Source organism: Teleopsis dalmanni, chromosome 1 (assembly GCF_002237135.1).
Source record: "Teleopsis dalmanni isolate 2A chromosome 1, ASM223713v2, whole genome shotgun sequence".
In the NCBI taxonomy this organism is placed as follows: Eukaryota; Metazoa; Arthropoda; class Insecta; order Diptera; family Diopsidae; genus Teleopsis; species Teleopsis dalmanni.
Window position 1 is genome coordinate 4,150,463 of NC_051846.1, and position 27,206 is coordinate 4,177,668.

At 28.3% G+C, this 27,206-nt stretch overlaps 2 protein-coding genes across 2 annotated transcripts; both read left to right on the forward strand.

The window, feature by feature from the left end:
- The first annotated feature begins 410 nt into the window (after nt 1-410).
- LOC119671938 (aspartate aminotransferase, cytoplasmic-like) lies at nt 411-6,173 on the forward strand. Its single transcript, XM_038082827.1, has 8 exons — nt 411-628; nt 1,342-1,511; nt 4,228-4,335; nt 4,404-4,477; nt 4,564-5,041; nt 5,096-5,261; nt 5,485-5,627; nt 5,696-6,173. The coding sequence occupies exons 1-8, from the start codon at nt 564-566 to the stop codon at nt 5,830-5,832; spliced, it is 1,341 nt and encodes a 446-aa protein (XP_037938755.1). The 5' UTR covers nt 411-563; the 3' UTR covers nt 5,833-6,173.
- Nucleotides 6,174-8,780: 2,607 nt separating this feature from the next.
- LOC119667779 (aspartate aminotransferase, cytoplasmic-like) lies at nt 8,781-19,822 on the forward strand. The gene is made up of 7 exons (XM_038077091.1): nt 8,781-9,353; nt 16,871-16,978; nt 17,048-17,121; nt 17,194-17,671; nt 17,734-17,899; nt 19,059-19,201; nt 19,268-19,822. The coding sequence occupies exons 1-7, from the start codon at nt 9,242-9,244 to the stop codon at nt 19,414-19,416; spliced, it is 1,230 nt and encodes a 409-aa protein (XP_037933019.1). The 5' UTR covers nt 8,781-9,241; the 3' UTR covers nt 19,417-19,822.
- Nucleotides 19,823-27,206: the final 7,384 nt, after the last annotated feature.

The following is a 27,206-nucleotide window of genomic DNA, read 5'->3' on the forward strand; positions in this document are numbered from 1 at the left end:
ACGTGCTGTATCTTTTTCGTTGATAATAAAAGTTTTCCAGTTTATTCAATACGTTAATAAAGATGATAATTTAGTTTACAAAAGAGAGAAAATCACATAGGAAAATACGAAAATTTATCAACAAAATCAAACCAATAGTTGCAGACAAAAGCAGTCATGTCGAAAATTAAATATTATTAACAAATAATTACAATTATTATAATTATCGATACAAATACAATTATATGTATTTACAATGAAATTAAAAACGTATTGTTCATTTCGACAATGAACAATAATCAAATCAACTAAAATCACTGACAAATCATTAGCTACTTAGATATATCTTAATATTTTATTTGATCGTAGATTGCGTGAAATAATTTATATTCAAACTTTTAAAATATGTTCTGAAATAAAATTCATATTAAATAAAATTTCTAAATTTTCTATACAACAGATAAAATTCAGAGCAAACTTTTAGTTTGCAAGGTCAAAATTCAACCTTTCAACTTTTTTGGAATCATATTTATTTTCTAAATTTTCAGTTTATAAATTTATCAGTTTGGATATATCCTACCAAAATGCATTATTGCGGAACTGTTTTTAGGCTAGCAAGAGTGCAGCCAATTATACACAAACAAAAAGAGTAAGTTGAATTAAATTGTATAATAATATGTTTATAGTTATAATTATCTATTCTCATTAACACATTTTTGTATGATTTTTATATTAAACTGCACATATTAAATTGCAAAAAATTATTGCAATAGTGTAAACGTACTGCTAGTTTATATATTATATGTGCATCTCTTGATTGTTTGCAATTTATTAATAATCAATGTAATCATAGATTATTAGTGCCAAATAAATTAGATATATTTTTTACATAAATACTATGGAATTTCATTTAGTTATATAAAAACAATTTTGCACAAAACTAAATATGATTGCATTTTCTATATAATTGAACTTATCAAATTTAAAAACAATTGTGAATTTTCTATTAAAAAAGTAGAAGCATTTGTTTGCAAAAATTTTGGTGATCCAAATAAATAGCAAAAATCATTAAATGTTTCAATAAAATGTTTCTTCATTGACAAGTTTTTTAATTGATTTTGTGATATATTAATGTTAGAATATATATTTACCAAAAATGTGTTTTTTTTTTATTATAATTTTATATAATAAATCAAGTTTGCCGCCAATAGAGAAGACGTTAGCTAAGAAACGTCATTCAATTCGCCGGTTTATACAATATTTATTTTAGTTTGAGTTTTTCTTCTCTATAATTATTAATTAAATTTATTTTACAATATTAACATGGTAATGACGTGTTTAAAACTTTCTTTCATCTCATAGTTTTGTTGGCCACCGCAATACACAAAGACAACTTCCTCAAGTTACACTTAACCGATACAAATCATCAGTTTTTGATGTTGTCAAACCAGGACCTCCAATTGAAGTTTTCGCCTTAAACAAAGCATTTGCTGAAGATAAAGACCCGAACAAAGCTAACTTGGGAGTAGGAGGTAAGTACTAATGAATAGATTTTTTATATAATATACAAACAAAGTTCGTTTCACTTTAATAAGTCTTTAAAGTCTAAGTCTTTAAAATTGAAGACTAAAAAAACAGCGAACTCAACACCTTCATATTTCAGATTTCGAAACATAATTTTTAAATTCATTTCATTTATTAATTATAAAATATATATAAATGTTTTTATACCTGTCTAAGGATTGTATTATGCACAAAGTCGTATGACGAATAGCCACGGCAATTTTAGGTCATGATCTAGTGATATTAGACGGACAATTAAGGAAGGCTTGGAATAGAGTAAATATACGCGGAAAGAAAATTAATGACTCATACCTTCACTTCTTTCTTTGACTAATGAATACAACAGCTGTTGTTTAAAAAAATCTTTAGTCGGTTTGAATCTCTATAAGGCAGTATATTGGAAATTTGCATATTTTTGCAATTTGTTTAGTTGAGAATACTAATTAGTTGATAAAATTTGTTTAACAATTTGTGACAAAATTATTTCAATCTTTGGTCGAAAAGTTGACATATACAAATTCAAAAATTATTCATAAATTTAATACTAAATAGAACTTATTAAAATAGAACTTAAAAATAGAACTTGCTAATTATGACTAAATTATTCGAAGTTTTAAAGTGCATGGGTAGCGCCCACGCAGTGCATTTCTTTTAAAATAAAGGTAGTATCTATTTCTGTATCTGTAGAGTATCTTTGACGTTTTGATTTTCATACTTATCCCCCTATAAATAAATTGTGATATTTATATATAAACCTACTCATCCTAATTTACATACTGCATGCTTTGCCAGAAGTAATTGTAACTATCATTTATACTTTCCAAGATAATTGATAGGTGACATACTGGACTTCAAATTCCTTAATCACCAGAAATATTTTCGAGATGTTCTCTCCAACAGTTGCGGTTATAGTCTTTTTATAAGAAATATGTAAAAAAAATTCTAAAACGTTGAACTGATTGCTTCAAAATTGATATTTCAGCAAAGGAGTTTAGTTATTATTTCACAAAAATATTTACATCAATATAGACTAATATCTATACCCCAATATTACTTATAATTTTAATCTTATTTATGAAGCAAATGAAGTACATAAACCATAAAGTGTATTTAACAAACTTAGTGTAACATACTGATTTTTAAATTTATTGCAATCTATTTCTGGAAGTACTCGTATTATCTCGTATTATCGTAAGACATCTATTATCCAGTACCTTTTATCTTATAAGTCTTCTAGTTTCAATGTTACTTACAAACTGTTAAGTAAATAATTTGATGTGACATTAGCATGGCTAGGTTAAGTTGTACCGGCAATCCCAAGGGATCTACTCAGACCTATAGGCCAAATGTGTTACCTTATAGTTAAAAACCCAAGGGTCAGAATTACTTAAAATCTTTGGCAAAGCTATAATGCCATTCAAAAGGAGGTCTTGCAGTTCGAAAAGGTTAAGGTGGCAAAGCGCATGTGCCGAATAGAAACACAGCAGTTGAGAGGTACTTTCATCGTCCTCACCACAACTGCGAAGGGTATGGTTCAAAGGGAGTTTTAATCTCCTAGCATGGTTACCTAAAATAAAATGAACTGTAAGTAGCATTTAGTAAAGCCTCAGACACTACTATTCGCCAGCTAGAAATTGCACAAAGGCAGGCTTTGAGAAAACTTTTCAAGGTACCATGGTATAAGATGAATCCGATCAAAAAATACATAAAGGGTAGAGCCCTGAAATTATTTACGAAAACTAACAGACTTACCAACACCGCGTTGTCGAATCTCAGAACGGTTAGAGGCTCCTCGGAGAGGTATGCAGATCTGAGGTCAATTATTGTTTAGTCTGATAAAATGATAAACAATAATCCAGTTTAGAGTAGAGAAGGGTTATGAAAAAACCTCGCTGTTAATAGAGAGTAAAACTGTACAACTGCACTGACTCAACTAGCCTCAACATAATAATAAACCTACTACAATACTAATATCTTTACGGGGCATCTCAATGAGAGTTTGATTTTCTTTTATTGGAAGATGGTCAAATTCCATACAGATGCCTGCATAAGTTCGACACAGGAAGAATGCATGAAGTCAACGACTACACTGAGCTTATGGACTTTAAAGCAGCTTGACTATCCGATAGTATGTATACGAGTATATTTCTATCTACTTCTAGACAAGCTATAGCTTGCCTTATAGCAATCACTTCTACCTGAAAATCACTAAAATGATCTGGGAGCCCATAATAAGAGGATGTATTCAGTCTTTCTACGCCACTCCTAGTTTTTAAACCATCGGTAAAAATGATTAGACCCTCCCCCAAGGATGGGACCCCTGATAGCTAAACATTTTTGGATGGGAATTTAATAGTGAATTTCCTTCATTTTCTCTTCAATGTAAAGTAACGTGAACAGATTTTATTGGATTTATTTTATTTTTCTTTAACCAATCCAGCAAGTATGTATCTGCCTGAACTATTGTATCGTAATCATATATTAATAAATTTTTTTGGCAATCGATAGTTTTGTCTTTATAAGGTACAAAACTATCGACAAGAATATGAGTTTAGAATATGGATACCTATGAATTAGGTTGAAACAAAAATAGATCTAATTATAAGATATATTTTATGGTATTGTTCATTAAATCCTATTTTCTTTTACTATTTTCTTAACTAATAAATATTTCTTTTTCTATAGCATATCGTACAAATGAGGGAAAACCTTGGGTATTACCAGTGGTTCGAGCGACCGAAAAAAAGATTGCAAGCGATGAAAAGATTAATCACGAGTACTTATCAGTTTTAGGTATGTTTGATTATAATATAAAAAAAATTGTATACAATTATCTATAATTGTTAATAATAAAACTATAGGGAACGAAATGTTTAGAAAAGCTGCGACTGCTCTGCTATTGGGTGACAACTCTAAAGCAGTACAAGAAAAACGGGTAATTGATCGTATATGTTGTTTTAACATATTGAGTTTAATAATAATAATAATAATGAACTTTTTTAACTTATTTAACCCTTATAGGTATTTGGGGTGCAAACATTGTCTGGCACAGGAGCTTTACGTCTTGGAGCCGATTTTCTAACTAAAATAATGGGTCGTACTGATTTTTACTGTTCTGATCCAACTTGGGAAAATCATTCAAAAGTTTTTTTGGATGCTGGTTTTAAGAATGCACATGAATATCGTTACTGGGATTATAAGAAACGTATTATTGATATCGACGGATTATTAGAAGATTTATGCCAGGCACCAGAAGGTGCTGTTATTATTTTACATGCTTGCGCTCATAATCCAACTGGCATGGATCCATCACAAGAACAATGGAAGCAAATTGCTGATGTAATTGAGGGCAAAAACTTATTCCCATTCTTTGATTCAGCATATCAGGGTTTTGCTAGTGGAGATCCAGATAATGATGCATGGGCTGTGAGATATTTCGTTGATAGAGGTTTTGAGCTTGTATGCTCTCAATCTTTTGCCAAAAACTTTGGTCTTTATTGTGATTAAAAAAGACAAAATTATGAATTAGTCATTTAAATATTTATTTTTTAAGGTGAGCGTATTGGTAATTTAACAGTGGTACAGCAAAGTCCCAAAACAACTGCCGCTGTTCAATCACAATTCACTTTGGTGGTACGCGGCGCATATTCCAACCCACCAGCGTTTGGTAGCAGAATCGTTGGAACAGTACTTAGTGATCCAAAACTTAAAGGAGAATGGTAAGATAACTATTAGAAATAAGTAATAATAGCATATGCAATATAAAATTGGATCGGTATCAAATAGTTGAAAACCGTTAGTAATTGACCATATTCCGAGATGTGTAATGCCCTATAGAAGGGATCACTATAAATATTTATTTTAAAAAGTTCTGTTTACTTTTTTTAATACAACTTTTATGTCCTCATTTTAATATTGAACTTATGTTAACTTTTTTTTAAGGATGGAATCAATAGCAACCATGTCATGCAGGATTCGGCAAATGCGTGAAGCTTTAGTTGAAAATTTAAAGGCACTGAACACTCCTGGTAACTGGGATCACATTGTGAAACAAATTGGAATGTTCTCATACACTGGATTAAATGGTTTGTTTATATTAATTATATTTTAACATTATAGGAATATTTGTTTATACGATTTTTTATATTTACAGAGCAACAAGTGGGTACTCTTATCAAAGATTTCCATGTCTATTTACTTAAAACGGGACGAGTCAATATGTGCGGCGTAAATGATAAGAATGTGAAACATATTGCAAAAGCCATTAACGCTGCAGTATCTAAAAAGTGATATTTCGATATAGTAGAAAAGAACTAAGCTTCTGTATGGAACAACTCATGAGAAGAGGGAGGTGTAATATGGTTTATGAATGACTCAAAGCGCATATATGTTAAGCATTCAATGTCTATGGTAGAACTAGTAAACAAAAAACTAAAATACTAGTATTAATTATATCAGGAATGTCCAATTCTGAATACATTTCATGAATGACTCTCAGCGCATATATGTTAAGCATTCAATGTCTATGGTAGAACTAGTAAACAAAAAACTAAAGTACTAGTATTAATTATATCAGGAATGTCCAATTCTGAATACATTTTGACTACAAATAAATATTACCAATATCCGTCTTTTAAAAGTTCTAAATTAATAAGCAAAATTGTAGATTTAATAGATTGAATATACAGATTTCCAGATATTCAAATAACATTAATAAAAAAAAAAAATATAAAATAAAAAATAAAAACAAGTGTAATTAATATATTCTACTTTATAAATAAGGATTAATTATTATTAAAACCATAATATTTATGGTCAAGTATATTAAGTATCAAAATATTTATCGTACAACATTGTATATCTATTGTAAATAGCATAGGAATTGAATAGAACACATTGATATAAAGATGTGCTGTAAATTCTTGATTTAGTCTTTTTATATATAGATTAGATCTAACAATGCCCAACCCGATATCTATATTTAATTTAATTTCGTCTACCTTAGGAATTGAATATAACACATTGATATAAAGATGTGCTGTAAATTCTTGATTTAGTCTTTTTATATATAGATTAGATCTAACAATGTCCAACCCGATATCTATATTTAATTTAATTTCGTCTGCCTTTATCTTTATTGACTATTTGTATTATTGCGAGCGACGAAATAAATACTCTCATTTTTATTTTACAATTAAAATATGATACTAAAAGAACATTTAATGCATTACTGAAATATAAGTTGTAAAATTATTATGCTCCCTACCAGTTGGATATTATATAAATTATTTACTTATCTTAAAACACCTTTTGTTCAAATACAACATTGCGTTATAATTATAATTGTAATAAAGCTAGTTTCATACCTTAATTAATTTTAATTAACGCTAATACTGGATTCATATCAGAGTTTTGTTTGTAGTTTTAGTTGTCAAAAATTTTCATTTTGCATTGAAAGCAACAACAATTGACATTTAAAATTACAAACATGAAAGCTAAAATTACAAACAAAACTGTTGTGCGAATTCAGTATAATGAAGATTTTACGTTCGTGTAAAAATCAATTAGAAGTGAAAAATTAAATAAAGTCAAATGATTTTAAATGTAGATGTATATATAAAAAGAAAATTAAATTACTTATGAAGATAAATGCTGCACATGAGATGGGATATGTATATATATGCTTAAATATCTTAAATGCATTAACCTGTTAGTGATTGTAATTGTTCATATTTGTATTAGGTGGTATTTATTTTGATACAAGTGTCATTTTATTTATACTATATTACTATAATATTACGTTTACGATTAAAATGATTGAACTTCAGCAAATTTTTAAAAAGTCGCTGATGAAGTTGATTAATACCATGTTTCCACTTGTCTTATTAAAGCAGTTTTGCTCATTAAGGCTGATTATGAGAATTATTTAAATACAAAGAGCTTTTATATTAATGAGCTCATTATAAATGAATTAACTGATTTGAGGTGAAAATTCTGGAAACATAATATAACCGTATTAAGAGCTTTCTAACTTAGTTAAGAATTAATTAAGCGAAATTACACTAAAAATACCGAATGCAGCGTGGCATAATATATTTTTAAAGAAAGAAACGATTGAAATGTGACAATAAATAAAATATACATAAAGAAAAATTCACACAAACTAGAGGTAAAAATATTTTAAAATCTTTGCTTTTTGTGAATAAAACATATATTGGTGTATATCAAATCATTATACAATATAATTTTACAATAAATATTGTTTAACAAAAGTTCGCCTTGAACTTTTACTGAGCTTTTTGACACATAAAAGCTCTTTTATATGCATAAACCAACTTCTGCCCATGGAAACTAAAGCATGATATCGACGATGCTACATGTATTGCAAGTATGCAGTCCAAGTATGCGCTTTGCTAAACACTTTGAATCGATGTAGTTTTACTGCATACATGTCTGCAGATCAGAATTTAGCATGCTTACCTGAATATACACAGTGCGATTTGGTAGCACAGCATACCTGGTTTGTATACATGTAGTATCGTCTATATTATGCTTAATATATCTTAATTTGATTTACATTTGGTTTAGCTGCAGTGGGAATATGTTATAATTTTCGGGTGTGCTTGTTAAAGTAATAAAATTGTGTTTATTTATTTTTATGAAAATGCAATGTCACTGAGTTATCGAATTATTAAGTTACAGCCTTAATTTGATAATTTTTTCGGTATATCTGATTTTTATTATTGTGTAGTGTTGTACGATATTTAACTTTAATCTAAAATTAAGTATCTTGAAAAATAATAAATAAGATTTATTTGAATTAAAATTTTATTTTTGCAAACGGTTTTATGTTAAACGCAACAAGGATCAAAATCCGCTCTTTATCAAATAATTTTATTACATTAACTAGCAATTAAATTTTATTTTAACGTCATTATGACGGCAGTGACATTATGACAATAGTGATTATATTTAATAAAGCGACAATTCATTGCTTTTCAGTGAATTACAACAAAATTTTTATTTATATTATTTTAAATATTTTTTGAGACTGGAGATATCAAACGTTTATCATTTTATCATTGCCAGCGATGTTTGCATAAAATTTTCGCCTACATGCTGAAAATTTGTTAGATGACTATAAATTATTGTGAATGTTCCTTGTACAAAGAAGAAGCAAGTCTGTCAAACAATTTTGATGGCACAATGGCAAAGAGAAAATTATTAAATTTTTAAATAAAATATATCTTCATAGAGATATATGTTTACGGGTTACTCTCTGATATATATAAATGTAATTCAAATTTTTGCACGTTAATAATTTGTCTCATTGTTTAAATTGTAACTTTAAATAATGAATCAAGTTTGCCGCCAGCAGAGAAGACATTACGTTAGAAACGTCATCGCTTTCATTTTTAGCTTTTACGCAAATTATACTTTGCACTGCAATTCTTAACTCACTCAATTTCGCTGTTAGTAAAAGTTGGGCCGCCGGTTTGTGTGTTTCTTGATTAATTTTGGTCGGGTGTTTATTTTCAAACATTGCTAATTAATAACATTGCGCTACGCAATTAAAGCATTAAATTCATTCATATTTTTGGCATAATTTTTTGCTTCGAAAAAAAATTTTCGTGGTTACCACAATTTTAATAACCAAATTCCAATTCCTGAAATTACACTGAACCAATACAAGTCCAACATGTCATCTGTTTTCGATGGTGTCAAAGGAGGGCCAGCAATTGAAGTTTTCGCCTTAAACAGAGCCTTCATTGAGGACAAAGACCCCAATAAGGCTAATTTGGGAGTAGGAGGTAAGTGAGACTTTTATGAGAATGAGATTTTTATATAATTTTCCATCAAAAGAAAATAGAAAGAAGCGTTTACATATACATTTTCCTAAAGTGAAGACATTTTTTTGACGCTTTGGTTACGTGACTAAATATTGTCATTTTTAATAATTCCATGCTCTAAATGTGTGACGTTTTAAGGTCATATTAAAGGTCAAATAAGATTTTGTTTTATTCTGCTTATTTGTTTATAATTTTCATATTTGTTTGCTGCTCCGCAATAGTATTAATTTCTAAATATTCTGCGCCTCTTGTATTTGCTGACGACAATTGAAAAGTTAGAATAATTGTGACAATTGATTCACATCCTATTGAGATGAGAGCTGTGTTAAGTACAGTAATCTCTGAATAAATACAATAATCAATAAAGTGTGGTTCAAGCTGAATAATATTAATTATTGTAATGTTTTTCAGTTTGAGTTTATTGTGTATTACTTCACTTTCTAATAAGTGCTCGAATAATACCAAGAAACTAAACTCACCTCCATATTTTTTTCTTTTAATATAGATTTTAATTAAATTAGAAAGTATATATGTTGTTATTTATTGTTGTTAGTAAAATTATTTTTTACTAAGTAATTCATAATAAATTCACAATTTGTTATTAATTATTTATAGAAACTCGCGATTATGACCGAAAAGGTCGTCAGTCGGAAGTTAAGTTAAAATTGTTAATAAAAAGAAGTTCAAAAATTAAACGCTAATAATAAAATAAATAATAATAAATAGAAATATTTTAATTAAAATTCTAAACATATATTGAACTTTCGTTTTCTTGTCTAATCCATTCAAACTAAATTATGTGTTCCTCCCAATAAATCTATTAAGCTAGAGACTGAGCGATTAGAGTTCCGAAAGAGACTATTCAACTCTTTTATAAAAATAATTTTCAAAAAATAAAAACTTTGTTCCGTCACAAAAGCAAAAACAAAATAATATTTAATAAGTAACATGATATGAATGTGAGTTAGATTAGGTTAGGTTAAAGGTCGCAATATTTCTAGTATTACTAGTCCGAGATACCATGGACAAGTGTTATGCATACGCAGACTAGAAGCTCCCCCAAAACGAACGTACAACGCTTCGATTGTCAAGTGAAAATAAACCAACTTGGCAAGTCTATAAAATTGGTCAAAAATGTAGGGTTTACGAAGATGTAGATATGGCTTAATATTATAATAAAACAATAATAATATGATAATACAATATACATAAAATCTTCCTTCTATCATGTATTTTCTCGAAATCGTCTTTTAAGCGAGCTCCCTATGACTTTTTTCTTAAGAATGAAAATTTATTGATTAATCTTTATATGCGTTTGCAAATTTGTGAAAAATCAGTGAGTAGTTCGCTTCAAAGGTCGATTACTGAAAAGGGTGCGTAATAAATGGAAAATATTTTCGGTGAACATTATAAAAAAAATTTTCCTGATAAAATTCAAGAAAATGTTTATTAACCACCATAATTTACGAATCCATTTGAATTTAAAGAAATATTAGGCATCACATTAAAAGATTTTTAATAGATTAAAAATTTACTTTTGAAAGTATTGGGTGTTCTTTAGCTGTATGATTTTTCACGTAGAGTTCACCCTGTATCTCGATTGACATTTGAAATGAGTCTCCTCTTCTCATAAGGTTTTCTTCTTGTTTTAGGCCGATGTCTTATCTTATATATAGTTCTTACAAAATTTCTTTTAAAATATTCATAAATTGTACTTAATTTTTGCACTTATTAAGTACATATCATAATTATGTCAGTGATATTCATCTGATGGCATTATGAAAAGGACATTTTGACAATAATACAATATTGTGACAATTACATTATGGCAACGAGATTAAGCCATTTAACTAATGTTATAGCTTAGCTCTTTCAAATTCTACAGAATGTTAATCAACATTAATGGAAAGGTAAACATTTTTTTGGCTAATTAGTTTTAAAATTGTTACTACCGACTAAACTTCAGTAACATATATTACAATTCTAGCTTAAAGTACAGATAACTCTATTTAAGATCGAAAACCATTATTATTATTACTTTTTGCTAATACTGGTGATATCGGATAAACACTTACGAACACTTACGAGTCTAGAGGAGATGAACGCCATCTGTCAAATACCATGCAGTACCAGATTAGATGAGTGATGTTTTCTTTTTCTCTCCCTACACCTGTAAGAGGCAAGCATTTCGACCAGTTATGGAGAGGATATTAGATATCTAGTAAATTGAACAATTAATGAAAATCTTGAATCGTTCTAAAATATTAAGAAAATAGTGACCCACATTATCTTATCTTATGTTAATGAACTTATAGATTAGATTTAGATTGCTCTATTTATTAAATACAGCACAGACGTGCATTTTTAGCCATAGATTAAAGTTTAAGGCATAGTTAAAATTTATTAAAACTTATTTAAAAAACAGACAAAAATAGAAAAAAAATTAAAACACAAATATAATATTCAGTTGAGTTTGAGTTTCATTCTACTAATTCATATGAAGAAACTATTCGCAATAAATAATAAAAATTTAATATATATACTTACAAACTTTTAAATAAAATTTTTATTTCTCTAATTTAAAACACCTAATAAAGATTTCTAGTCACTGATATAAGTTTTTGCATGAATTATGAAACCTTTTTAAGAGAATATCTTATTCTGGCAAATTTACGACCTGCAAAATCAAAAAATAACCTAAGAATTCCATTGAAGAAAACATCAAAGCGCTTAACTCTCTGCCTGAACCTTAAAATCCGGTTCTTTTTAAAGGTTTTGTCGATTGAATCTTCAGATAACTCAAATAACTTAAGATTGAACATAAATTTTGTTTTAGTCATTGAACTTGACCAAAAAACTCAGTTACGTGCTTTTTCGCCTCTTTGGTCGTTCACCTCTCAAACAAATTAAGATACAAAACGGAAAAAGGTATTATTTATGGATCTCTAAAATCGAACAGATAGATAGATGATGAAAAAGTAACTGAAATTTGTAAATTAATGTTTAAAATATTTCATTTGCATATTAAATTCATTTATATAATTTTGATGTTAATATCTCTCTATTTAATGGTGAGAAAAAAGATTAAAAATGTTATGTGACAATATTGAGATACATTCGTCGTCCATTGATGTCATAGTCGTATATTCAATATTTATAGCTTGAAGAGCATACACACACTTTTATTTGTTAATTATTTAAATTAGTACGAATTGGTTTGAATACAAACAAATAATGTTGAGACAACATTTATTAGCGCGTATTTGCGTATTTGCATATTTGTGCAATTTGTTTAGTTTAGAATATTAATTAGTTGATTCTATTTGTTTAACAATTTGTGACAAAATTATTTTAATCTTTGGTCGAAAAATTTACATAAACAAATTCAAAAATTATTCATTAATTCGATTCTAATAGTCTTAAAATAGAACTTCCAATTTCTTGTGATAGAACTTGCTAATTGTGACAGAATTATTTGAAGTTTTGAAGTGCGTGGGTACATTAAAAGAAATGGTAGTATCTAATTATGCATTTTCGAAGTACATTTTATCTCTTAGTTTACATACACATAACACTATGAATAAATTGTGGTTTCCAAATCAACGCATCCTACTTCACATACTCATACTGCTATGAATAAGTTGTAGTAGACAATTCTAATCTCTGATGAGATGATGAGTGGAAATAGTCCTTGCTTTGTCAGAAGTACTTGTGGCTGTCGTTTATAATTACAAAGGTGATGGATAGTTGACTAATTGTACTTTGAATTACTGTGTTTGAAATAATCTTACGCGGTTCCAACTTCTTTGCAGACCTCTAACGGATGTCCTATGAAAAGAGATATGAAATCTAAAATTATCAATAATTCATTCTATTAGAAAAGTGTAGAATAATAACAGTAACGTTAGATTGATTATATTACAGTTCAAAGAAAATGTAATATATTTTAAAATATAGATCGTTCTTTATGGAAAGTTTAAAAAAATAAGTAAAATTGTATAATAACTATAGTACAGTTGAAGGAAATTATATTAATGAATTAAACCTAATCTTGTCCACCTCTTATATTAAAATTAGCTTCATAAACAAAAAGATTCTTTATTAATAATTATTTAAATTAATAATTTGAATGTTATACATAACAACTCACTCGAACATTTGAACTCTTCGGCGTTACCAATCTCAATTCCTGCGAACCATCGTTAATGCTCCATTTTATGTTGCTAATGCTAATATATATAAAGATCTCGATATTCCTACAACAATAGATATCTTAATAGACTATAGTTAATAGTTATATTAACTATAACAATAACTTAGATTTAAATTGCAGGGATAATAGTTTAACAATAAGAAAAGCTAAAATAAAAAGTTCTCGATCTACCGGATAGATATTATAGATTTAAAGCGTACAATATATATCGTATATAATAGTAAGTTTCATTGGAAGCTTTCTATTCTTATAGTTTTATAGATCCTATCAAATTTACTTATTGTCTACCTATGGACAGATTGTAACTAAAAAAATAAAAAAAAAGAATGGTTATGTTTACCATTCTTGATTAACTTTTTAGTTTCAACCAGTGATGTAGGGAAGTGGGGGGTTTGGCAATTGTAAAGGTAATTAAAACTATAAAATTCTAATAATATATTTGTAGTTATATTAACTATCTGCCGTTATGGTGAATGACGAGCGCTATCTAGCGATGCTGACTGAACTTTTTTTTCCAAAAATTAATCAGTTAAACATCGACGGTATTTGGTTCCAACAGTACGGCTCTGGCGCAACCTGCCATGCAGCGCGCTCAACAATCGTTTTCTTGAAAAATCAATTTGGTGACAATTTTATTTTCAGAAGTTTTTCTGTTAATTGGCGCTCTCGTTTGTATGATTTAACGATACTCGATTATTTTTTATGGGGTTATGTTAAGTTATTGGTTTATGCCGACAAACCAGCAACTCTTGAAGCATAGTAAGCCAATGTTAATGCCACCATTGATACCATACGGTCACATTTATTGCGAAAAATAGTCAAAAATTGAACTGATCGAATGAATCATGTGGTTCGTAGTCGCGGTGGATATATACCGGAAATCATATTCAAAAATAAATACCATGAAATTATCTACCAGATAATAATAAAAAAAATTTCATTCCAACAATATTTCTATCTTGTATTATCGTTTCAACTTCTTATGCAGCTAAAAAAACACCAGGTAAAATAGATGACTGATTTTCTAATAGAATTTGTTTCTGTTAAATACGATCCTTTACGGATAGGACTAAAATTTTGTCAAAAGCAAAAAAAACATCAATCTATCTTATGTTTTGCGGTTATCTATAAATCAATTTAATATGTTTATTAGTTTGATAAGCTTATTAATCCAATTCTACAACACATCTTCAGTGATACCACAATTTACAAGTCCATTGATATTAAATTAAAAATTATAATAAAATTGTGTCTAAAAGATCTATTAGTTTTTCCATTTTAAGAGAATTTCGTAATTTAGCATGTAAGGTTGCATGGATTTCCCGAAAATATTTGTACATCTTATCTACTTGTATGTTTAATTTACACAATTCATTTTTTTTGTATAAATATAAATGAAAGTCAAGTATATTTGTTAACTAATTCGCTACCATAACGTTGATAACGGTAGGTGATAAGCCGAAATAAGCGATTTATGCCCAATAAATTCAACGAGCTTTGAAAGTGTTTGATATACAAAGTACACATTTTTACTATCTGAAAAATCAGGTAATATATACTGACGTATAGTCGTATAGTATTCACAATTCTATGTTAACAGGAAAGTGTCAGTTTTGGATGAGAAACGTGTGCTTACAGTTTTGTTCTGCATTGCAAAGCAGCCATAAGCAAAATTAACCTTGGCCAAGGCTTAAGTATCATTTTGACTGAAAAATACAAAAGAGTCAAATTAAGCTTTGTAGGATGTTGTTGAAATCCACTTGTTTCATAACAAATAGGCGTACAAAATGTGTGTTCCGTTGTAAGCGGGCTTATGCGGAAAAAGCAATGTTTCAGATACTCAAATTGCACTCTAAGCCTTGCTGCACTTCACATTCGCAATGCAATCGCCATTCAGTGATGTCAGAGCAATTTGACACTGCATTTTACAGTAAACTGAAAAGGGAAAAGTATCTTTTTATTGTAATTGCATATGTTCTTTTGTATGTTAAGAGTAAAAAAAATTTGGGACATTAAACTACTTCATAATTAGTTGAACTTAATTATTAAATATTAATAAATACATGGTTAAGTAATAACGGTGCTGAACCACACACATTACCTATCCCTGCGGTGGTAATTTGAAGTTACATGGCTTTATTGATGAACACTCATGTTTAGAGCAAAATTATATTCTACGCTTATAGGGCACTTGACTTAGTAGAATAACATAACGTTAGTTTCTTAATATAATTAACTAGTATTGGCTGTAGTAAGAATAAAAACCCATAAGATGGTTAGCAGGACTTACCAGTACTTCGTAACAATGTTGATAATCTAGTCTTTTAGTATTAATTGAAATTACCTTTAATTATATCATTAATTATATGTATTAATTATATTAATTATATTAATTATATATAATTATATGTATTAATTATATATAATTATATGTATTAAATATATATAATTAAATGTATTAATTATCTTAATTATATATTATACTTTAGTTAACCCGGGTGTTAATTTAAATTTAAACCAACTGAAAGTCGAATATGTTAACACCTTCAACTACTTTGATAGCATGTTCACTACTAAGGGTGAGGCTGATGAGGACATCTCGGCGTGCATAAACAAAGCTAAGGCTTCATTTGGCATGCTACGCTCTATCTGGAAATCTCAACATATCTCTGTAAAAATTAAGTTGTGCATTTATAATTTCAACATCAAATCAGTGTTATTTTATGGAGGCGAGACGTGGAAACGCACTACTGTCATCGACACTCGCCTAAGAACTTTTTCCAATAAATGCTTGCATCAGATTCTCACCATCTGGTGGCCTAATCGTAACAGCAATACTATCACAAACCAAATATAAACCTCTGAAAAAGTATGTATGCGTAAATCGCTTTGGATCGGTCATACCGTTCGCAGATCCCTTGCCAATATTGCTCATTAAGCACACAGACGTGACTACCAGGAAAGTGGCCGTCGTGTTAGAGCGCCTGCTAAAACATGGCGAAGGACTGTCGATTTCAATAGTAAGCAGCAAATATTTTTGGATAAAAACCCAAGGATTAGAACCATTTAGAACCTTTGACAAAGCTTATAATACTATTCAGAGGGAGGTTTTGCATGTACCGAACATATAGTACTATTCACTAAATCCTACAAGTGCTACTTGTTAATTTTTTCTATTATTTAATTTCTATTCTCTCGATAAAATATATTTATTTTTATTTTGTTTTGCTATTTTCTTAATTAATAAAAATTTGTTTTCTCTTAGCATATCGTACGAATGAAGGAAAACCATGGGTGTTACCAGTTGTTCGTAAAGCCGAAATACAAGTTGCCAGCAATGAGGAGATTAACCACGAATACTTACCAGTTTTAGGTACGGTTTATTATACTACAAAAACCATTCACATATAATAATCTATTGTTATTATTAATAAAATTAAAGGTAACGAAGCATTTAGGAATGCTGCAACTGGTTTGCTATTGGGTAATGACTCAATTGCAATACAAGAAAATCGGGTAATTATACTTACATATATGTTTTTTCCATTGAGTATAAAAACTATAAAAATAATTTCAAATAAATTGTAGGCTTTTGGTGTGCAAACCTTATCGGGCACGGGAGCGTTACGTCTTGGAGCCAATTTGTTGTGTAATTTAATGGATCGTGTTCATTTCTATTATTCCAATCCAACTTGGGAAAATCATCATAAAGTGTTTACAGATGCTGGTTTTAAACATGCTAATGTATATCGTTATTGGGATACTAATCGACATGTTATTGATTTTGAAGGACTTATAGCAGATTTGAAAGATGCACCAGAACATTCAGTTATAATTTTACATGCTTGCGCTCATAATCCAACTGGCATGGATCCAACCCAAGAACAATGGAAGGAAATTGCTGATGTAATGGAGAGGAAAAATTTATTCCCATTCTTCGATTCAGCATATCAAGGATTTGCTAGCGGAGATCCTGATCGTGATGCATGGGCTGTAAGATATTTCGTAGAGCGTGGCTTTGAACTTGTCTGCGCCCAATCTTTTGCCAAAAATTTTGGACTTTATTGTAATTAAAAAAAAAATGAAATAAGATTAAATATTCATAATTAAAGGAACTATTTTTTAAAGGTGAACGTGTTGGTAACTTAACAGTTGTACAACGTAATCCCAGCACAACTGCTAATGTTCAATCACAACTTACTTTATTGGTACGCGGCGCATATTCTAATCCACCAGCGTTTGGTAGCAGAATCGTTGAATTAGTACTTAACGATGAAGAACTTAGAGCAGAATGGTAAGAATATGTAGTAAATAAATAGTTAACTAGAATAATAATTTAAAAAAAATTTGTTTTCCATATTTTTAGATAAATTACTACTTAATCTTAAGTATTTTTTTATATAAGACACGCAACATATTATTTTAAAACTGTTATCTAGAGACATTAAAAGTTATTTAGTTCTTATGTTGGTATGATATGCAAAGTTCTGATAAAGTTCCGAGTTGGGTCTGTGTCTCGGAGCCATTTGTTAACATTGATGATTAAGTTTCGCTCATCACTCCTATCTCAGTTAAATTATTTGTTAAGAATGTGGGTCAAAGTTTTCGTAAACACTAACAAATATTACTGTTGAATGCATTAACTGTTAAGAATAGAATCATTGTAATATTTTAAATTATGTTTTGGTTTTTCTATCATATAATATTGTATAGGTAGGAGAAGTTCTTTTATTTTTTCACAGATTATGCTCAAGTTTAATTAATTTAAATTATACATGTATAATTACATACATATAAATGTATTTTTATCTGGCAATACTCTTGGGATTAGAATTTGAAACTAAATGTTTTAAATAATGTTATTTAATTTTAGTTATGACTGTACTTAACTGCTACCAGTTGTTATTATTTATATATATATATATATGTATTGATCGAGTAAACTAATATTATCAACTAAGACTATTAACATGAAATTCCACATGTTTCCATTCTAAAACACTTTGCTTATCAAAATGAATTACAATAATAAAATTAAATAAAAAATGTTATTTGAGAAGTTAATTTTTTATTACATATGGATAGTTTGTCTTTATTTTGAGAAATAATTTTCTTTATAACTTATGAATGAATAGCTTTTAAGCATGTGTTCTTTGAAAAATTATTTTTGTTTTAACTTATAAATAAATAAACTTAAAGATGAATAATTTTCTTTAAAGCAGAAAAAAAAAATTCATTGAAATTAAACTATTTTTAATAGTTTAATCATAAACTATTTTAATTTTTTATTATTAAGGAATAAATAATTAATTTATTGTAATTAATATATACAAATAATTAAATTAATTAATTAATTATCATTTTGAAATTTAAGCATAACTTATTCTTTTAATATATATTATATATGTTGTACTTGGTACTTCTTGTTAATACTTTTTATTGTATTTTTAAAGGATGGAGTCAATACAAACTATGTCAAATAGAATCCGTGCAATGCGTGAAGCTTTAGTTGGAAATCTCAAACAACTAGGAACCCCTGGTAACTGGAATCATATTATTAAACAAATTGGAATGTTTTCATATACTGGATTAAATGGTATTTAATTGCATTTAAATTGCAGAATATAAATTTATAACTTTTTAATAATTTTTATCTTTACAGAGGAACAAGTTGCCAATCTTATTAAAGATCACCATATTTATTTACTTAAATCAGGACGTATCAATATGTGTGGCATAAATGAAAATAATGTAGAATACATTGCAAAAGCCATATATGATGTTGTTACTAGAACAGAGAGTAAACTGTAATAAAGTTAAAAAGGATTAATGAACTCCTGTAGATTTAAACTGGCACAAATAATAGAGACAAATAAATGTAATATGGTTTTCATAAATGACTAAAAATGCACACATACTAAGCCAAACATACTAATGAAATAATGCAAACTTCGAAAACTAATTAGGGAATCTAATAGTATTATATATTGATGCATTAAATCCCTATGGTACAAGAGAATAAAAAACAATAACTATAATGAACAATATCAGAAATCGACCCACTGAAATTATTTTTGCATATAAAACAATTTTACCAATATTTGTAATAGAATTTACTTCAACTTTTACAATATGTTTTATTAATTATTAAAATTATTATAGTGCGTATATATTTATTAGTAAGTTTAAAATGCAAATTTTAACACAAAGTTTACTTGAAAAAATTAGCGATTTAAAAAATGAAATACACAGATTTGATAAATAAAAATTAAACTGAAAAAGTGATGCGTAATATATATATTTGAACCGTAACATAATATTTGATTAAGCATTTTAAAAGCTATATGTTTTTATAAAAATAAAAGATGTTTGCAATTTTTATTGTATATTAGTTAAATTATATAAATAAATTGTATTAATCGCCAAGTGTAAACTAATATTTGGTATTCTTTGTAAGGGCTCTTTGTTAATAAAAGATCATGTACCATTAGATCTGAAATGTGTTATAGAAGTTTGAAATATACTTAAGTTTAAAAATAAACTGGTTCCTCAATGATATATCAAGTAGTACTCATATATGTAGAAGAAAAATTATTGTAAACTATACTTACACCAAAAACATAATATTTTTAAAAATGCAAAAGTCATTAAAATGTATTACAATATCAAAATGTAAAAAAAAATTTTATAGTTTATTTGGCTTAAAATTTAAGATGAAGGTGTAAAAGAATGCATTTTTAACAAAAATCAGTTTACAAGAGTAGATTTAAAAATATTTAAATTAATAATTGTTATTTGTGTGTTTTGTACACTTAATTGTTAAAATGTAGCATTTGTAAAGAAATTCATAATGCAAATATATTGTGCAACTATGCCAAAAGAGCTTAAATTGTTTATATATATGTATGTATAAATATATGTATATATATTTAGTGTTAGTGTTGGATTTTCAAGACAATAAACAGAGTCAAGTTAATAAACTGTTAAACACATACTATTCACATGACTTTGTTATTCTTTATTATTATAATAAACATTATATTTGCTTTTCAATTAAGTATTGATATCAACTGATTTTGCAGCGGCGATAAAGAATTTATTATTATTTACAGAGAAAACCATCTAATTTTGGCAAATTTCGAAATTGAATTTTCGTGATTAATTAACTTGAAATAAAATATTATTAGCTCTGTTACTTACTGCTGGTACTCTACTCTGCTTTAACCTTACTAAGTGAGTATACAAACAACCTTATCAATGCGAAATCACTTCAAATGTTATCAGTAAAATTTATCGGAAATTTGCACAATATTTCGTTATTTATCATGTGGCATGTTGACGGTTGATTTGGAGGCCGTTTTATTGTCAGTACAGATTGGTAGTCTACTCAAAATTACAGTAGTTTTTAGGCTTTATACGTTTAATTGTTTATTGCATGTAATACAATTAATATTAAGATGGATACTTCAGATATTATTTATTAAGTTCTGATAATTATATCATACTTAGATAGATAAAATGCCAAATATTCCTGCAAATAGATTAAATAAACACTTGCTGATTACGTTTGACATAAAACATAATTATCTCTATGAGATAAACAATGTTTATACAAATCATTTTTATTTTAGAAAATTTCTTGTTTTATTTCTTACAGAAATCTGAGTTTGGTCTTAGTATAATGTGAAGCATTTAAAGACTTGTATCTTCAAGTCATGTCTAACTTCCCTGTTCATATTGGCTTCATATAACAAGACTAGACCTATAAAACTTTTTAAAAGCGACTGCGTGAATGCTGCTTACTGCAGCTGTTTCTGGTCACTGGTGTATGGGAACTGCACCCACTGCTGAAATTGAGAAAACTTACAGAAAAGAGACACAATTAAGCATTTTCTCTGCCACTGCTTTCAGAAGAATCAAGTTTGTAGGAAACTATTTTTTTGAAGTTTGTCAGATTGTTCATCGGTAAGAACAAAAGTTCTTTTAAATTATCTAAATTGGTCGGAACGGATTTAGTTTTTGTGTTTTTATCTCTTAAGATTTCAAGGAATGTAGCAGTAAAACGGTGAAAAATCGGTATTTATAGAAAGAAATGAGATTTGTGCTGATCTGCCACTGCAACCAACCTATCAAAGTGAAATCAAAAAATATAAAATATTCTGTAAGGATTTAATATCTGTAGGCCATATTATATAATACAGGCCGTATTGTTATTAAGAAGTAAATACATAAATGCACATAATCTTCATAGATTATAAAAATTATGTTGAAGCTCTTTGAGCTAGTGCAGTTGTGCACTTTTACTCTTTCTTAACTCAAGGTATTTTCAAATCCTCTCTTTACGCCTTGACTGGATTAATGTTTATCACTTCATCAGACTAAGCATAGATTATAATCTACTAAAAAAAATATTAAGATATTTGACAAAAAGAAGACAATCCACTAGATAAGTATGCTTATTTCCAATTAAGTTAGATTTTAAAATTTACTTACTGTGTAGTCATCTATCTGTAAAATCTGAACTTATTTAAGATAATTCAGTCCCTCATTAGTTAAAAGCTATTCAGCTTTATCATTGGTTAACAGATGGACTATGGTTGAAACTAGCCAGGGTCAAGGTAGAGAAACCAATAGATTTGGCTACTGCAATAGATTGAAGCCAAAAATCAATAAAGCTCACATTTCGATATGAGAAATGGTGGGTACTATCTTGGGAAGTTGAGCTGTAGTATTGGTATATATTAAAAATCAAATAATTTATTTGTGACAAGTAACTGTTTAGCACTTGACTGAACATCTGTACGGGGCTGTTAATCATTGTTTATAGATGAACTCACTGTAGTTAGCTCTATTGCAATATGTGAAGATGTAATCATAGTAGATTTAGTCACGCATTTACGCTGATGATGTTTAGGTTCCTTCAAAGAACATATAAATCTATTAAGTTGTTTTTAGTTCATCTCTTTTATCTAGTTCTTTGTGCTACACATGTCATAGTGGCGTATAAGATATGAATGTTATTCGTTATTCAATTTCATGTGTTTTTTGCGCTGATGTTTTCATCCTAGGAAATGATACCATTGTTCTATCGATTGACTGCAATCTTCCTCTTTTTCTACTTCTGTTAACTTTGCTATGTACAATCGGCTCTTCTCTCTCTCCCAAGTTTTTAATTTGTTAACTATTTGACCTATGTTCTTTTTCTTTGTTACAATATTATTTTTAGATATAATGTTTAACTATTTGATAGCAGCGTAATGCATAAATAAATTTTTTCATAAATGGATTTTTTCAATACTTATGAGGTGATGTAATTGATTTATATTTAATCGATCCTGAAATAAATAATAGAAAAAAAATAATATAGAGGTCAACGTCAATTAATGTCTGTTGTCTCTACACAGATGAAGCTTTCAGTATTTAAGTGACGCTGTTAATATTATATATGGTTTTACATAAAACGCTGCCAGACTCCACCAAACATTGATGTTAAGTTTTTAATAAAATCTAAATATGCAGTGCTAAAAGATAAGACTATGCACAATATATATATCCTACACATAGTGTATATTTGCCTCTAATAATAATAGTAATGTTTCTCTTTTATACAATTTTTATAGTTTAAATTAAAATCAAATTTATAAAATATAGAGCAGATCTAATAGCTTATCAATTATAATGACTCAATTTCACTATTAATTCTACAACACAATTAATTATTTAATAGTTTATTATACACACACTAAGATATTACACTAATATTGCAGCTTACTACATTATTTATTTTACTTATTTTAATTAATTTATTTAAACCTCGTAAAGCATTAGATAGTCTGTTTGGTCTTGAAGCGGGAAATACGTGTGCTTGTCGTGTTACTATTTTAACTACTTAACTTGTAAAAATGTTAGCAGGTTTTAATTAGTATAATAAAAGATTTTTATGATTATTCGAATGTTTAGATACAAAAAAAATGAACCTCATAGATATTTTATCTTAAGGCAATAACATAAGTTACATACTTTAACCTTAATGAGCGAGTCTAACCCGCCTCTTGTAATTAAGTATGATCCCTTTGCTTACAAGCAAGCAATTAACACTTAATCGTTTGAATAAGTTTTAGTCAAAGAAGATTGATGGGATTTTAAGGTATAAACAATACCAAATCTTATACGATTAGTGGTTTTCGTAATGTGCTGCTTCCAATAAACCTTCCAACAAATCTATTAGCTAAGAAAAAAATAATCGTTACACTTACAGAGAACCATAAAGAAATATGTTCAACCTATTCTGGTTCGTTAAACATAATCACTGCTGTAATCGCTACGCCCCACAATTGTTCCTTTTACTGGAAAGAGCTCATTAATCATGAGCTGAATTACTCTATATATTTTTTTTAAATTCACTCCCTATAATTTGAAGATATTTTTTACTTTTGCTTTTGTTGATAATTAAAAATAGAAGAAAATTATTCAAATTCCTCGTTTGATTCAGAGCATCAGCTAGTCTTTGAGTTTTATTAATCCAAGAACATCGACTGAGCTTTCACTTTATCAGTGATTTTGCATTGTGATTAATCATTCACTTTGATTTAATTAATTGCAATGTGAATAAAATGAGTTCAATTAAGTAATTTTGTTTCAAAGAAACTGAAACTGAAAATGAAAGTTTTGCTTAAAGTAGTTTTCTACAAATTCCGCTTTGTAGCTATTAACCATGAAAATAATTTTATATAAGTGCAGTTTTTAAACATTGTAATTAGATACAAAATACTACTACATTAACATTAAAAATTATAAAACTAAAAGAAAATTGTTGAGTAAACCAATTTTAATGACACTAAAATCTTGATGAAAATACCAAATGAAAAAGCGGCTCAGTAAGATATGAGCAGGTCTGGTTTACAAATCCGGACTCTACTCTAAAATTTTGTTGCGAATTGCTTTACATTTAGTGTTCAACGAGAGACAAAACAATACTTCAAAAGACTCAACCAACAAGAAACCTAAGATCATATCATTATACATTAATACTGAATCACCAAAGCTAAAAGTTAGTCAAGTAGTAAATTGCTTGTGTACTGTGTTAGTGCTTGTCGATGAGCATTGTTGCACATGTATATGAAAATGCAGTTCTCAAAACCCCTTGGACCCATAAAAATTTTGCCTATGTTTGTCTTATTATTTTATTTGATTTTTATTTTAGCTGAACGCATAAAATTTTTTAGCCAAATCAAAGGTAATGAGATCAAATTTCGTCCCACTTGTAAATAATAACCCTTATGTAAAATCAGCGAAATGCATCAATAGCAGTGCCTTCATTCTAAGGCTGGTAGGCGTAGGAAATAGTAACACCGAAATAAAAAATTGGAATATACATTTTTGAATTATGCTCGACAGCACACCTGATATCACCAACTAATCAGATTTGAGATACGTTAAAATACAAAATGCATTAATAAGCGTGAGAAGTATCCATATGTTAGGATTTCTGCCTGTAAGAGGAAAGAAACTAAAGATCTAAGTTCTGATTTCGTATAATATTAAAAAGTAAAAATCTTTACTTAATTATGCGTAGACCTCAAAGTTATAATAATGATGTCATAATGTCTGAAATCTATGAAAGTATCTAGACCATTGTGATAATAAAAAATTAGAAAGTAGCTTTGATTAAGAGTGTGTGAAACCAAGTCTTCTTTTCTACCAGAAATATGATGAGCATCTTCGTGACAGCAGTAAAAAAATCACCTGGAAGTACATTGACATTTGCCGTAACAGTCAGGTTACAATGTAAACTTTTGTTGTCCCGGCCAGTAATTTAGACGTTATCAGTGAATGTGAAAAGAAGTTAATTAAATAGTGTCACAAAATAAACTCCTTTTCATATAGATTCCTCGTTATTATGATGTCGCAGAACATATGTAATGATTGCATTATAATTTTATTGATTGACCAATGACAGCTTTATTGGGTTTTACCATGGGACCATAACCTACTTTTGGAGTAATCTTCTTTTGTTGAGCCAATAACATTGTGAGCATTGTTCACAAGAAAAGATGGTTCGGAAAGAAATTCTGTGAAGTAATGAAATACTTTGTTAAAGAGCTTGACAACAAACTGGTGACATTTCTTTTACCACTAAAAAAAAAGAATTTTAAAGTCCTGATTGGGATCATCACAAGACATAAGATTATGGGTATAGAGGACGATTTTCTCTCCTTTTTGTGGATATGCGTTAGAAAGTTTATCCTAAGCAACAATACGTACAGAGTAAAAATTCTACTTTTGATAAAGTCGGGACAAAGTTAAAGGCGTTAATGGTTTTCTAGCATTAAAAACGCAGTTATTTAGTAAAGTATAGAACTACATACGTATTTTTTAAATCAGAACAATATGAAATATGAAACGTGAGAAGATAAATACTCAAAAAAAAAATTGTGGGTAAATAATTGCGAGTTACTGGACTTCGAGAAGAGAAGAAAATACCAGAGAGATGCTGGATCTAACTTTCAGTTGAGATAAGAAATTATTAACAAATTAGCAGATATACAACATTTTTATTTGTAGTTAATATAGTTCCATTTTGAATAAAAAAAAAATCTGTCAAATATTGAGTAATTTACTTGGAGATGTGAACCAATGTCGGTACAATTTGCTTTAACTATAGATGCGTAAGAGTTTGGCAGTAGTGCCAACTTTAATTCAAAATTAATTATTTAACATCTGAAGACGGTTTAATTCAAATTCAAAATTTTGGATTGTATTCGAACACACGTGTGTAGCATTTCTGAAATCAAATCCATTCTAGATATTAGTTTTCCATTCAATTTAACTTTTTATTTTGCATATTGGATGTGAAATCAAAATGATTTTCTTCAAAGTTGTTTCGAACTGTCGTTATAAAAATTTTATAATTAATATAATTAATCAAATTGGATTTTTATGGTAAGTTTAAATTTTTTTTCAAAATAGATAACCAATTTTCATGCAACTTACATGATTCGACACAATATTTTATACATTCAATTTGAAATTTACTGTCAATTATCAACAAAAACTGTGTTACCGCAATTTAGAGTTACAAAAAATGTTCATTTATTTTCCAATTAATCATGAATTAATTATTTTAATTAGTTTAAATGGGTAATTCGCCTCGAACTCATAATTTTTACATACGAGTGTAATCGATAATCATGTTGTGTGGAAATAAAAAACTTTCATTTAAATTAGTCAAAATTAATTTGTCTGATGAATAGAGGAGTAATTTAATTAACAACTTAATTCCAAAAATTAATGAAAAACAAATGAAAATGTCTCATTTTTTATTATTTATTTTTGAACAAATTTTTTAGTCCTCAGGCTTGTGAGAACATAAAATGTCAAAGATTAAAGTGGGTAAATTGTATTTATTTCATCACAAACGGCAAAGCAATTAATCAATTTAATTAAAAAAATGCAAATCTTGTCCATGGGTTTCGATAATCTACAATTGATAGACAATTATTTACACTGCCATTCAAAAAAAGTATGTGCGAGTGTAACAAACATAGTCACTTACAATGTACAATGAAAGCTGAGAACAGGAAGTGTTCAGATATGACTTG

Bases quoted from the DNA above. Each gene is read 5' to 3' on its own strand.
- LOC119671938 (XM_038082827.1), top strand. From the start codon at position 564: ATGCATTATTGCGGAACTGTTTTTAGGCTAGCAAGAGTGCAGCCAATT. The intron at 4,336-4,403 runs GTATGTTTGATT...ATAAAACTATAG, and splicing joins CGAGTACTTATCAGTTTTAG to GGAACGAAATGTTTAGAAAA. The intron at 4,478-4,563 runs GTAATTGATCGT...TAACCCTTATAG, and splicing joins AAGCAGTACAAGAAAAACGG to GTATTTGGGGTGCAAACATT.
- LOC119667779 (XM_038077091.1), top strand. From the start codon at position 9,242: ATGTCATCTGTTTTCGATGGTGTCAAAGGAGGGCCAGCAATTGAAGTT. The intron at 9,354-16,870 runs GTAAGTGAGACT...GTTTTCTCTTAG, and splicing joins GGCTAATTTGGGAGTAGGAG to CATATCGTACGAATGAAGGA. The intron at 17,672-17,733 runs GTAATTAAAAAA...TATTTTTTAAAG, and splicing joins CAAAAATTTTGGACTTTATT to GTGAACGTGTTGGTAACTTA.